Source organism: Myotis lucifugus, unplaced genomic scaffold (genome assembly GCF_000147115.1).
Source record: "Myotis lucifugus unplaced genomic scaffold, Myoluc2.0 scaffold_147, whole genome shotgun sequence".
Lineage (NCBI taxonomy): Eukaryota > Metazoa > Chordata > Mammalia > Chiroptera > Vespertilionidae > Myotis > Myotis lucifugus.
The window spans coordinates 2327389-2341971 of NW_005871195.1; the positions used below are offsets into that span (position 1 = coordinate 2327389).

At 41.0% G+C, this 14583-nt stretch overlaps 1 protein-coding gene across 3 annotated transcripts in view; it reads right to left on the minus strand.

Moving 5' to 3' along the window:
• Positions 1-14583, minus strand: part of KCNIP4 (potassium voltage-gated channel interacting protein 4) — a 732108-nt gene that overhangs the window by 163866 nt on the left and 553659 nt on the right. Inside the window, exon 1 of one of the 3 annotated variants that reach the window (XM_006095000.3) lies at positions 9011-9199. The exons of the other annotated variants lie outside the window; for them this stretch is intronic. Within the exon in view, the coding sequence (XP_006095062.1) occupies positions 9011-9122 (112 nt within the window). The 5' untranslated portion in view covers positions 9123-9199. Of the gene's footprint in view, positions 1-9010; positions 9200-14583 lie in introns of those variants that run through there. 3 annotated transcript variants of the gene reach the window in all.

The following is a 14583-nucleotide window of genomic DNA, read 5'->3' on the forward strand; positions in this document are numbered from 1 at the left end:
TTCTGCTCTGGACACTGAACATTCGAGGGAAATTTACTCAGTATGGAGGTAGAGTGGTCCCTTTTTTCCAGCTGAGGAGAAAATGAACACAAATGATTTGATTTGGGAAAAAGTGCATAAAGGTTTATTATTATCAAGTGTTATGTTGTTGTACAACACACATTAGGACTCATTGAATTCAGATTAGAAAGGATAGATGATATTATATGGGGGTAGGTTTTGATCTGAGATCTGAGATGGAGTGGGAACATATGGGTGGCATTTGGTTAAGAAAAGATATTGTGGGAGAAAATAGAATAAAGTGATGCAGGAGTTAGAAACTGGGACCAACATGATGTATCCTTGAAAATGTGAAACGAGGTTTCATCAACTGTTAGTATTTCCCATGAATAGGTGATGCTGGGTGCTAAAAGTATCACTGAGATTCAGCTCAAAGATCATCTCTATGAGTTTTTGTCTAATGCTCTCCCTGCTGCCCCAAATAAGACTGGTCAGTCTCTGCTTTATGTCCCCCTAATCCTTGCACAGATGTGAGATCAGGACAATTTACTAAGCCAATTTGTTTGTATGTTCATTTGTACGTAAGCTTCTCTTAACCAAAACTATGCATTTAAATTCTCAGTTACTAGCACAGTGCCTGCTACCCAGATCACAGTCAACAACATTTTTTCTTGAATGATTACATGAATGAGCATGTTTAGTAACAGGTATAGATGTGAAAAATAACGATAGCAATGAAACTAATTCCATTATAAGTAATGTCCAATATTTGTTGAGCTTGTGTGTCAGCCACTGTGCTAAGCATGATTTTAACAAATAGCATTTAATTTACTTCTCATAATAATCTTGAGGTAGACACTATTATTATCCCCATTTTGCATATGAGAGAAATGAAGTTCAGGGTGGTTATATTCTTTGCTCAAGACCATGTGGCCTATAAAAAGCAGAACTGTTAACTGACTTCACTTCAAAGAACATGAACTTCCCACTCTTTATATAACTTTCATTTTCAGGAGAACCCAAAAGTTTCAGTGTAATACAACACTCTGAGGACCAGTTTACTTTGAAAAGTTGACATGTGTCTTCAACACACCCACTAGATAAGAGTTTATAACCTCAATGAAAAAGGGATATGATGCCATCTTGTCTGAGAATCAATGAAACCTAAAATGAAAATCAATAAAACAGGATGACCCAAATCATCCTGTCTAGCCCTAACATTACTCATTGTGCGACCAAATCATAATTTATAGAACAACTCCAAATAGACCTAGAAATGTGGAATTAGGGAATACATTTTATTGAACTAACACATACATGCTAATTCAAATAACTTGCTGATTTGGCAGATAATTTCATCGACCCCCAAAGAGGGACTAGACCCATATCTACCCAATGAGACCAAGGGCTCAGAAAAATTCAGATAAGTTTCCCAAAAGTAATATCTCACCAACCTGAGGCCTCTTTTCAATGGGTTCCTTTATGGCCAACTCTAGTACAAGGGTTGGCAAATATAGCAATAGGCCAATCTAGCCTGTTACCTGGTTTTGAATTATCTTTGATCTAAGCATTATTTTACATGTGCAATGCTTAAAAAAATAAGATTTTGCAACACATAAAAATGGTATGAGATTTACATTTAAGTGTCCATAAATAAAGTACTATCAGAACATAGACACACTTATTCATTAGTGTATCTACTGTGTCACAATAACAAAGTTGAGTAGTGACAGACTGTATGGCCCACAAAGTCTAAAATGTTTAGTACAGAACAAGCTGGATAATCGCTATTCTACATTAAAGCTCAGCAGGGGCCAAAGAACTCAGTGAGGAGCACACTGCAAACATCATGGGTTTGGCCTTTTGGATTTACTGCCTAACTTAACGGTTCTTAAAGGGTAGTCCCAGGACCAGCAGCATCAGCCTAAAGTGGGAAATCATTAGAAATGAAAATTCTCAGACCCTAACACAGATCTACTGAATCTGAAACTCCTAGGATGGGGCCCAGCAACCTGTGTTCTATCAAGTCTTCTAAGTGATGCTGATACAAGGTAAAGTGTGAGAACTCCTGATATAACTCAAAGAATTTGAACATATTATCCTATCTCAACCTAATTACAAGAAATAAATTTATTGGCTCCTATTTATATTCCAAGCAGTGAGCTAGATATTTCACTTATACATTTTTTTAAAATATATTTTATTGATTTTTCACAGAGAGGAAGGGAGAGGGACAGAAAAAGGAACTCAAGCTCAGGAAGGTTAAGTAACTTGTTTAAACTTACTGATTAGGATTTACAGATCTGTCCACAACCAAGGTACATGCCCTTAGCCGGAATCGAACCTGGGACCTTTCAGTTCGCAGGTCGACACTCCATCCACTGAGGGAACTGCCCTGGTCTGTCACCTAAGCCTTAGCATTCTCTTATTGAATATAAACAATTTCACAAAATTTCACAGACAAGACTACTCTACTTGTGATTGATCAAGATAAAAACAAGGCCGCAAAAACATAAACTTTGTTTAAATCACAAAAATGACCAAATATTCCCCATCCTAGCGGATATAGCTGGCTTCCTTGCCAATTACAGCTTCAGCCTCTGTCTGGTCTTCACTACTTGTAGACATGATTTTAGAAGCCCAATCATAGAACGTTCCTGGCTTCTTGACTCCATCCACTCCAGAGCAAAGCCCTGTTTCTTAAATTGTAATTCCCCAACACAAGCTCAATTTCCATAAATTCTTTTTAACACCCAGTTACTGAGATGCCCCACAGTTCTCCGTGGTGTGTGTTCTCCCTCTCTGCAAAGAGTAAGAGACAAATTGTTCAAACACAGGTGTGTCCCTGGTGATCTTTGGCTGGAGGACATAGAAATGTATAGTCCACTGAAATGTACAATCTCTCCATCCAGCTCTCAGCTCCTAGCTGGAATGGGGAATGTGTTCCCAACATAAGAAAAGCTAAAAAAAAAAATAACTGTCCCCAAACCAATCAGTACCAAACACATTGCCAGGTCAGAGCAGATACTTGGTATCTTAAACGGATTAATAGACTCTGAGATGGAATTTGGGTGCTAAAAGTATCACTGAGATTCAGCTCAAAGATCATCTCTATGATCAATCTGATTACACACAATGACTTCAAGAAACTGCTTTTATTTTTTAAATTACAGTTTTAAATTACAGTTGAAATTCCCATTTTTAGCTTTCAATCTACCTGTTAAAGTTTTCTGATCCTTCAACTCATCACATTTCCACTGTCACCATCTTTGTGCAACCTTTTCTGTCATCTTCTACTTGATGATGGGCTGGCCCTTTTCTTTGAATGTTCTAAAGGTCTTGCTTCCTCTCACCAGACACTTTAAGTCTTGAATTAGTTATTTATGAGTTGTTTGGTCTCTAACCAATTTGAAACTTCCTAAGGACAGTAAAACACTCTCATGTCCACTATTCCCCTTCATATAGCAGGGGCATAATACATGGTAGTTCTGTTTTAGTTAAAAATCTAAGGTTATTTTTTCTAGTTATGAAATTGAAAGGGCCACCTTTCCAGCCAAATCAAAGTGCATCTCAGCTGGGCGTTTTCATCTCACTGCTGGATGTCTCATCTGAAATGATTTTCCAGGGCCACGGGGTTCTAGTGAACAGCAGCCCCTGATGCCTTTGGAGTGTGGGTATCTGTAATTTTGATGTGAAATCTTACTAGTAGAAAAAAAAGAGTAAAAGAAAATATCATAATCAACTAAACAACAGTTCCTGGCCACTGGGGAGACTTGAAGGAGGCCCAGGAGCCCCTCAATTATGGAGCTTCAGTAGAAGTGCACCTTCTCTTTTAGTGAATGAGAGGAAATGATGCTCATGCCATACTTTTTCTGAGTATCTTCTAAACACCATACATAGCGCTAGACAACAGGGTTAACTATTTAGTCAAGGGAAAGATAGAAAACTGTGTCAATTCCCCTTTGCACTTTATTGGTTATTGTTCCTGGAATTCCACCTGGTGTGCCATGTCCCCATGTGGATCTTGTGCAATTGCATTTCTGTCATCTGAATTTGATAAACTTCTCTTCATCCACAGAAACCCAGCCTAGAAGTCACCTCCTCCAGGGACTTATTTCTGATCCCTTTGATCTCTTCCTCCTGGACTTAATTACTTTTCATTGTTTCTTTTATATCTTAGACTGACTTGTATCGATCTATCTACCAAAATGCATTTTCTTGGTTTCTATCTCCTTATACAACTGAGAGTTCCTTGAGAGTAGTTATTATCTTTAATTCATATTTATATCCTGGGCCTAGCAGAGTGCCCAGCATATTTTAGATAATAAAGAACTATTTTTAAATGCAAACCATTGATGAAACACAAATGGTAAAGTATTTGGGAATTACTGAAGCTGGATGTTGAGTACATGGAAGTTCATTATGCTATTCTCTATACTTTTTGCGTATAGAATTTTCCAAAATAAAAAGTTCAGAATAATTGAAGACCTTGTAAGATGTATGCTATATCCATCAGAATTTTAAAGTTCCCACCATAAATGGAGCTTCTATATTTATAGCTATGACCTCTGGGTGCCCCAATTTCTTTCTTTTCTCATAAGAATATATGTAAAGTCACACAATGCTGCCCTAAAATAAAATACGGTTATGCCATTTTAGAACAGGTGCAGACCAAGGATATTATGTTAAACATGAATTTCTGGGGGGAAATGGAAACTGCCCTTTTACACTAAGTATTTTATTGAGGAGGGTAATCTATGGGTGTTTGCCCTTGTCTCTCACCAGAATTGTCCCAGAAGCATGACCGGAGCCTCTACTCCCACTTTCATGCCTCTGAACTGGTCTTCACATACTCGCAGGTGGACCCACCTAACACTGGTCTGCACATTGCATCCTAAGTGAGCCGTTCAGCCACATCTCCCATTTCAACAGTCCCATTCCCAGGTGCTACAAGCCACTGCCCTTATCCACAAAAGCTTTGGGTCACAACCCAAGCTCTTTGCTTAGCCTAGAATGCTCTCTTCCCACTCTCCAATTCAGGAAATCGTTCACACACAGCAATGTCCCATACAACTGTTTCTTCTCCGTGAAACTTTCCCTTGAGCCCCTCCCAGAGTGCACCACTCCATCTGTGCATCTGCAGGCCATTTCTCGGGCTTATGCCCAGCACTTACTCCTTCTGTCTTATTTGGTAATTAGTGAGGGCACTAGAATGAAAGCTGATGGAGGGTACATTCCTTTAATATTCATCTTGCAACTCCCTCAGTCAATGCCTAACAGAGAACCCTGTGCATTTTTAAAATTCAATAAGACATACAATACATGCTAAACTATGAAATGAGATTAATCTTGTGAGTATTCTTCCTGTTTCCCTTATGAATACTCAGATATGTGTAAAACCTATAATCATTATATTAAAATCCCATTAGTCATTTTAATCCTTTTTATAAATTGCTTTTGCTTCTTAAAACTTGAATTTCATTTGAAGGAGAATTGTTTTTTTAAATAGGGTTTTATCAAAATTGGAATCTAATTTAGGTAAGAGCAGAAATGTTTCTCTTAACTCCTTCTATCCATAGCTAATTCTCACTAGCCATTGCAAATGATAATACTAAGGCAACAGTGCTTCAGCCCAACACTAAAGTGGGCCCTCTCATTCATATAGACTCAGAAGTATTTTCTAAGTTAATCCATGCAAAAAGTCACACTGGGGAAAACACTCTATAGCAGTGGCTCTCAACTTTCTGACCCTTTAAATACAGTTCCTCATGTTGTGACCCAACCATAAAATTATTTTCGTTGCTACTTTATAACTGTAATGTTGCTACTGTTATGAATCATAATGTAAATATCTGCTATGCAGGATGGTCTTAGGCGATCCCTGTGAAAGGGTCCTTCGACCGCCAAAGGGGTCGCGACCCACAGGTTGAGAACCGCTGCTCTATAGTGTTACCAGGGAAAAAGCATTGCTTCCTAAGGAAATACAAGTTCAATGTTGTTTAAAAGAAGCTCAGGTTTCTGTTCTGGGCCACATCTTCTTCACTTCTCCACCAAAACGAATGGCTGATTCCCTGGTCTTATTCTGAGATGCACTTTGTAGGCAGTGTAGTCTCAGTGAAAAGTTGAGCAATCTACATTGAGATGAATCTCATTGGTCATTTTACCATTTATAGGTAGAAAGGATGAAGAACCTCATAATCTAATATTTTGTGGTTTGCTCTTTAGCTGCCCTTTTTCTTGTTCCTACACTTGGCTGGTGATCAAAAAGTCTAAGTTCTGTTTCTGCTTGGATATTGCCACAGTCTGAGAAAACACAGACAGGGGCCCAGGCCAGAATTCTCATATCTTATTAGTCTCATAATTGGATTTTATTTGGACTGGCCATTCATTGCCATTAAATATGAGTCACTGATGGTCAAAATATCAGTGCACCTTAGAGAAAAGGAGGTCAGAAGACCACTGGCTTACTTTTGTTCTAATCCTCTCTCTATGATAACAATTGGTGACCTGGTGATCTGGCTTAGCTAGTTTACATGCCATGCTTGGCTCCCATACTTGGGTTGTGGTCAAAGACTTGTAGAAATTAAGGGGCTAGTATGTGACCTTATTTCCTATGAATGCATTTCCTTCAAATATCTCATAGGGTGTCAGCGGGCAGTTCAGGAATTCAAGAATTCACTAAATTTTTATGTAAGTTCTCACAAATTATCTTTTCAATATTAGGGAAGAGGAATAAGTGAAAAGTGTATGGTAGGAGGAAAAGCACATAGGATTCAGGAGTCCTTGGTTTTGGTTCTGTCTCTGCTTCCAGTTAGTTTTCCTTCTGATTAATCGGTTAACCTGTCTATGTTGCAATTATCTCCTATGTCAAATGAGAAAGTTGGACTAGACCACCATTTTCTAACATGTACTTCAGAACAAAAAAGTACTCATTTGTCAAGTAAATGTGGTTTATATCTCAAATATTGTATAATCTGCATCCTTGTATTTTAGCATGATCAAGTCTTATACATTGAATCCAGTTTGTCTAGCTTTCTGGACATTTTATATAATATCTATAAATATGTAGGTACGGCTACATATGTGTGTATATAGAAATATAGGTTCATATATGAATATGGATATTATTTGGATATGAATATGGATACCCATCCCAATAGAGATGTTTCAGTCTAGCTTAAAATTCTGTGCTTCTAGTTGGGAAAACCTACTTTTCAGATTGTTGGAACTCATACTGGAAGTTTTCATCTAAAAACCTTCAAGTTTAAGTGACATGAAACAGGACTTAAAGAAGAAAAGCTGACTCAATGGTAGGGGTCTTAAACTTAGGACATTCAACTTTAAGTTGCTACATCATCAACATTGGCAATAAAGAACTGGGTGCTCTCCCACAGTGCTATGAAATTTAACCTCCTCACATAACTCCATGGTGCTATGAAAGTTACCTTCCTACATACCTCCATGATAGTTCTCCTGTCCAGCCCACTTCATCTAGCTCTGAATCCAAGCCACCCTGAGTATAATGCACTAAAGTTGGGGGGTATGCCTCAACCGAGTCCAGAGGACAAAAACTAATACAGTGATAAAGTTAAACAGAAGCAAATTATCCCATTCATAAAAATTAAAGTTATTGGATCTGTATTTTCTTCTGACACCAACATTAGTGCATTAAGGCAGAAATCTCAGAATAATGCAGATTATTGTTTAGCACTTGGAGAAGTTAGCTATGCAGTGTTCTCCTTCCAGGGATTAAATAAAATTGCTGTGCAATGTGAGTAAAGGAAGAAACTAACTTCTGAGCCTTTTTAAATCCCATTACAATATTACTCTCACGTATGCCTAAACAGAATCTGTCAGAGAATTCTTAAAAAAAGGTATGAAAATTACATGAGAGCTTATAATATTCTTCTACTGGTCGAAACAGTCAGAACCTAATGAACCTATTTTGTAGAGAAAAAAAGGACTTTATGAAGATAAGATACATTGATCATTATTAACATATTACCAGAGACATGTGTACTGGATATGGTTTGGGGATGATGTAATCTTAGAAAGACTATAGCACAGGCAGGCTTAAATATTGCCATCAACTTCCACCATTACACAAAACGTGAGAAGCAAATATTCATAAATAACTCAGCAATAAAAGATCATATCCTTACTGGGAAGAAATATTAGGACATGTTTAAGAACTCCATTCTTTCACTTGAGAAAAAAGAGAACGTGGACATGAAATTGACATCACATGTTAGAAGTTGGAATGATTCAAAGTATATTATTTCAGTAGAAAATTATGTCATGTGTATTTCACACACACACTCAAATTGTTAAAGCAAAGTTAACCAACTTTTTTTACTTTCTCATCTTTGCATAATGAGGTTGATTTTGGTAGTAATATTAGATGGATAAAATATTTATTGGCAGCAACAATGCTGTCCTGGGTGTTTTGTTCTCAGACACATCAGCAACGGCTCGCTGGGAAATGTAAAGGAAACACCTTTGCAAATTAAGCGTCCAAAACACGTTTTTGCTAGCACCCAGGAACTCAATTTTCCACCAAAAGCTTACGCATTTCATATCATAATCGACAACCCAGCTCCACCCCCGCACCTCCTAACTAGTGAGGCACACACAGGTATTTCACTCACAAATCAGGGTATAGGACGGAATTACTAATGACATCAAGGAGGGGTAGCGAACATGAACTTGACAACCAAAAGCACAACCTATTTTATCATCCCCAAATGGAATCCTTACTTCTGTTATTTATATTTAACCCACAACATCACCCTAAACGCAAAGAGGTTGCAAAGAGAAAGATAATGGTACCAAACCCCTCCCCTCCCAGTGTCGAATACCTGGGTGAACAGAAATGAATTGCTTTAAGGCAAGCATGCATATTTTAAAACTTTCACACTCGTTATTCAGCCACAACTTCTGCAGCGTCTGTCTGTATCCAGTTCCCAACCAGACCTGACCGGGGGGCACACACTGGGAGCGACCACTTTACCTTCCGAAAAATCAATCAGTCCCAGCAAATGGAGCAGCTTCAGAGATGCACATATAATCACAACAATACCCACTGTTTGCAGCCCTTCCGACTCCCACTCCAGGGTCAGCATCCTTTGAGAGGGCAGAGCATCCCAGCCGCCGGACCCCTTTGGAGTGGAGGGAGTTAAAGCGAGAATCCGAGCACTGTCTGGCTGGGAACAAAGGCTCCTGAGGGGGCAAAGTGAGCAGCTCTTCTCAGATGCACCGGGCCAGGCAGCCGGGCCCCCGGCTGAGCACCGACCTGGGCTGAAGACCAGCCTCTCATGCTGATGCTGGCATTCGCCTGCTGGGGTCCCCCAACCCCAGCGCGCGCGGGACTCTGCGCGGCATCCAGCGCGTACTTGGACTTCAGAGCTGCCAGACAGACATCTGTTGGAGAACTGGAGACTTTGCTGTGGGGGTGGAGAGGAGGGACATCCCCAGGAAACTTGCCCTGGAGAGCACAGCAACGCCCCACACTGATAGCGCCGCGGGGCTGGGCAGGGCTGTCTGCGCTCTAGTTTGCTGCCCGGGAACCTGGGAATGCCCCCTTTCTGCCATAGAACAGCTGCTCTCTCTTCCCAGAGCTCGCACTGCGCGAGAGCTCAGCCCGCCTCTTGGGATGCTAGGAAAAAGCAGTTTCAGGGGCTGGTGACTAGACCCTTTTCTGAAAGCCCCTGTGCAAGTCCGTAGGCAGTTTTCCCAGGGAGAAAAGTGCAGGCGCCGAAGCATCCATGATTCAGTGGCTTTGTCAAAGGTGAGCATCCACGCCGCCTCCACCTGCTACTCCACTGGGACTGTTGTGGTCCTGGCTGACACACAGGGGGAGTGACTTGCCCCTGTACTTACGAACATGCATGGATGGAGGGTGGGGCCGGGCAGAGCCCTGTGAGAACACTGGTGCTCCGTTAACTGCCCCCGGAGAGTGAGTCCCACTAGCCTCCTTGGAGGTCTTGTCTCCAAAGTTTCACCAACTTCCCTCATGATAAATATCACCGGGTGCTTGTTAAAGACACTGCTTTAGTCTGATTCAGAGGATCGTGGAGTTTGTGTTCTTAAACTGGAAAGTAGGTGATTCTCAGGGAGGCGTGGACTGTGCTGTCCCAAAGGAGCCCACAACGTATTTGATTCCAAACTAGGCAAGCAGCCCAGGAGTGGTCGTGGACTCTGGACTGTGCCAGGACTACACTGGCTTCCTCAGGCTGCCTGTTCCCTCCACTCTGCTGAAGCCCAGCCCCGTTGAAGAGAATCAATGGGGCATCCTGGGTGTGAAGGACTGTAGCCCCTGGAACTGCCTGTGAAGCAAAGGGTGTATGAGTAATATCTTAGGCCCTGGGGGGCATTGCCTGGTTTTGCTATTTTCTTGCTGTGCAATTTTCTGCAAGACATTTCCCTGAAAGCAGTTTTTATTCTGCAAAGTTGCAATTATAATACGTTAATGTTTTATTTAAATTTCTCCATTTAAAGAGAATCATGGTAATTCAATATTCATGATGTTAGTTAATATTTACTGAGCCTTGTCTTCATGCCCATTAATATTAGAGTGATTTATCAACAACTAACAGCCCTCCAGCTCAATTTTTAAAATTAATTTTTAAAAATATATTCTTATTGATTTCAGAGAGATACAGAGAGGGAGAGTGTGACAGAAACATCAATGATGAATGAGAATCATTGATTGGCTGCCTCCTGCATGCTCCACACTGGGGATTGAGCCCACAACTGGGGCATATGCCCTGACTGGGACTTGAACTGTGACCTCCTGGTTCATAGGTCTACGTTCAACCACTGAGCCACACCAGCCAGGCCCCAGCTCATTTTATAGGAGATATTAACTTACGTGCCAAAATTGTGGGCACAGCACTTAGTAGACAATGGGCATGTATTCATTCATTCAGTTCTTCATTAACATTTGTTAAGCTACTACTATGAGCTATGAATGGTACATGAATGACAAAATGGCAAATACCGCCCAAACCTATCCTTTGGGGACTTACAGGTGAATAGGGAAGATGGGTATTAAATTGAATGTGCTCAATAAATGCACCAGCACTTGAAGGCAAGGCTTTGAGGGGAACTCTGGGAGCACAGGAAGGGAGAACCAGATGCACCTGGGGAAAGGTGGGTGAGGGGTAAGAAGGAAAATACTGTATGGAGGAGGCCACCATCACTAATGGTAGCTTTTATCATTATTAGAGGTTATACATCAGACACAAGCTTTAGGGTCCTGTCACTTTACCTGGTTCTGCCACTTGCTTGTTGTGAGTTTGGAGAAACTTCTGAGACTCTGATTTCTAAGTTCAAGATGAGATGTGACTGCCTCCTTCTCATGGTTGATGTGACAGTTAACTAAGATGTGGAAAGCTGCATCCAGCCCCTGGTGTCCCTTTGCTCAGCACATGGTAGGTGTGGGTTTGTGACAGATGTGCTAGCTCTTTAGAGGCTTGGCTGGGCTGAGATGGATGAAGTGACTTTGCTCTTCCCTGGTCCTGACACTCCTCCCTGGCCCTAGGTCCAGTTCTTGTCTTTTCCCCATGAAGACTTCCCCGTCAATCCAGCCTCCAGGCATCCCCCATCCACCCCCACCAGGAAAACACTTAGACCATCATGTTGGCTCTTATAATGGTGCTTTTCATTTTGGGTAATTTACTAACGGGAGATATCTTTCTATCAATCTGCCCAACCCCCTGTCCATCTGAATATGTTGTTTATGGTTTTGGGTTATGTCCACAAGCCAGTAAGGCTTCGGGAAGCAGTTCTCAATAGTTGATGGGAAAATACATGTCTTAAGCAACCATTTTCTGAAATTCCTGCCCACATAAAGCTAGAGGAAGTCAAAAGTTTAATAAGAAAGTAACAAAAATTAATTAGGTCAAGTCAACTCTGTTTCTTTTAATCATACACAACACCACTTTATAGTTGAAAAAAACCCAAAAAACAAAGGTATGGAATTAAGTGACTTGACCAAGGTCACAGGGCTAGAAAGTAATAGTTCCTGAATTCAAACATTCCTCAGTCGGATACCCGAATTTATTCTTCTCCCTTAATACCCCTCAACAGATATCAACAAATATTTTTCAATTGATTTCTTGATTTACAGGGTTAGGCAAAGTATTTAAAAATCGCCACTTCCATTTTCCAGGAGAGAAATCCCAACCATTCTTGAAAGTCACATAAATACCCACAGATATGATTTTGTTGATTCTAGGCTGGACTTCCCTTCAGGACAATGGAATTAGTACAGGATCCACCAGCTGAGAGTGTTGGTGCCTCAGCCCTTCCCCACCTATTGACTTCCCTTTACCACTGCTTTTCTGAGCTCTTTTGCCGGAAGCCGGTCCATCCTTGATGCTTGACACAGTCGCTACAGGGAAGAAACATCTGCACAGCATATGTTTCAAGGGACCTGGCATATATGGCATACTGTTCTTAATATGTTTGCTCCCCTTCTTAGCGCTATGTGTTTTAACCAAGGTCACCTCTCCGAGAAAGTTTGTTTCCCCAGGTGGGGATTTTTCCCTGGAGTTAGGGATTAACAGGACTAAGGAAGGGAATAAAACCCCTTAACTAAGTGCCAGGCGGGTAATTAATCACTAACTAAGAACAATCACGCTTAAGCTACATAATCTTTACTTAGGATAATCTCCTTCAGTTACTTCCTTGTAGCTTAATAGAACAATAGAGTAGTGACCTTGGAATGGAGATAACAAATGCCCTAACCTTTGGTATAGAATGAATAGGATTAAAATCAACTGGTATAAATACAGATGTAACAAGAGAATAAAGAGAGAACCTGGCTAAAGAACCTTGCTATGCTGATCAACTGAACGCTGTCTCCGTGTCATTCCTTCTTCGCCAGCTCTGTCCACACCTTTGGGAACCCCTGGACCTGCTGGGACTGGACCCCAACACTCTTTCTGTTGCCTCCACTTATAGGATCTCCTGGCTCCCAAAGGACATTGCCAGCTCTTTCACATGCTGTCCCCAAAGCAGGATTTTGTAAGGCAATAATACCATCAAATAATTTCACACATCATCTGAGAACTTGAGAGAAATGGCAGAGAACTGGGCAGGAGTGTTTTGCTAGTGACATTTTGGGAAAGAATAGTTGCCTGCATATTATTTAACAAAAATAATTTCAGATGGCAGCTCTATCATTTAGTTGCAATATCTTGCAAACTTCACCCCTATTTGTTGTATTAAAATATACCCTGGCTGTCCTCCTTCCCAAGATCACCCTTTCATTCCAAAGGAAAGGGATACCAAAGAGATAAACTAGCATTTCCTTCCCACTTATCTCTAAGTCATATTCTCTACTTTCCTTGTATAAATACATTCAATCTTACCGCAAACCAGAGTTAGGTATTATTATCCCTATTTCAAAAAAAATAAAAATAAAAACCAAGGATAATTGAGATTAAATTATTTCCACAAAGTCACATTTAATAAGGGGCACAATCAAGATTTGTAATCGATTTACTCCAAAAATAATAGCTGCTAACATTTAGGAAGAACTTATAAATGTCAAGCACTATTCTAAAATCTTTACACATATCTATATATAGAAAACCCTAATATGCAAATAGATCAAACAGCAGAACAACCGAACAACCGGTTGCTATGATGTGCACTGACCACCAGGGGGCGCGCTCTGAACATGGAGGGCATGGGCAATAGGCGGCAGAGCACAGAACATGGAGGGTGTCAGCTGCAGCGGGATGATGGAGCAGGTGAGCGGGGGCACCAGACCAAGGCGGGGCACCGGTCACTGTCATCAAGGTGAATCTCTGGTGGGTACTGAAAATTCTTTGCTCCCACATGCTGTGATCCTGCCCAGAGCTCACACCTGCTGCTGGCACCGGCCCTGCCTGCTTCCAGCCCTGATCGCCCCTGAGGGCTTCTCCACCTCCCCCTGTTCCTGAGGGGCAATCAGGGCAGCAGCTGCTGCTCACACTCACTGCTGGCACCGACCCCAATGCTCCACAGGTGTGAGCGGGCCCAGCATCGTCAGCGCGTGGGAGCAGCAGTTGTGGGAGTGGGGCTGCCAGCAGACAGAGGACCAGGGCGCGGTGGGAGGGGCTGGGTGGGGGCACAAAGGATGCACTGAGACCCACCTCTGTGCCCACTGCAGCCTCATGGCCCACAGTTCCTTTCAAGATGCACAAATACGTGCACTGGGCCCCTAGTTCACTAATAAAATTAAGAATAAAATGTTAAAGTTAGATAGATTTACCTATCTACTTATTGTCTCTCAAAAATATAGATGGAACAACAAGGTATGTAAAAACTAGTTAAGTCAAATTTATATTTAAGGTTATTAGTTTATATATGTATAAATCTTTAGAGATCATTTAAATATTAAATAATCCAATCATTTTATTTTACAGATGCTTAAAAGAGGTGCAGAGAACTGATTTGTCAATCAAGGGATTTGGAAAATGAACAATATTAGTTTGAGTCCCTAGTTCTTCATTGTTTTTGAATTATTAACTACAGGGGAAATCAGGATAACAAATTAAAAAGTTAAAAAAACTATTTCTAATAGAAAAATTT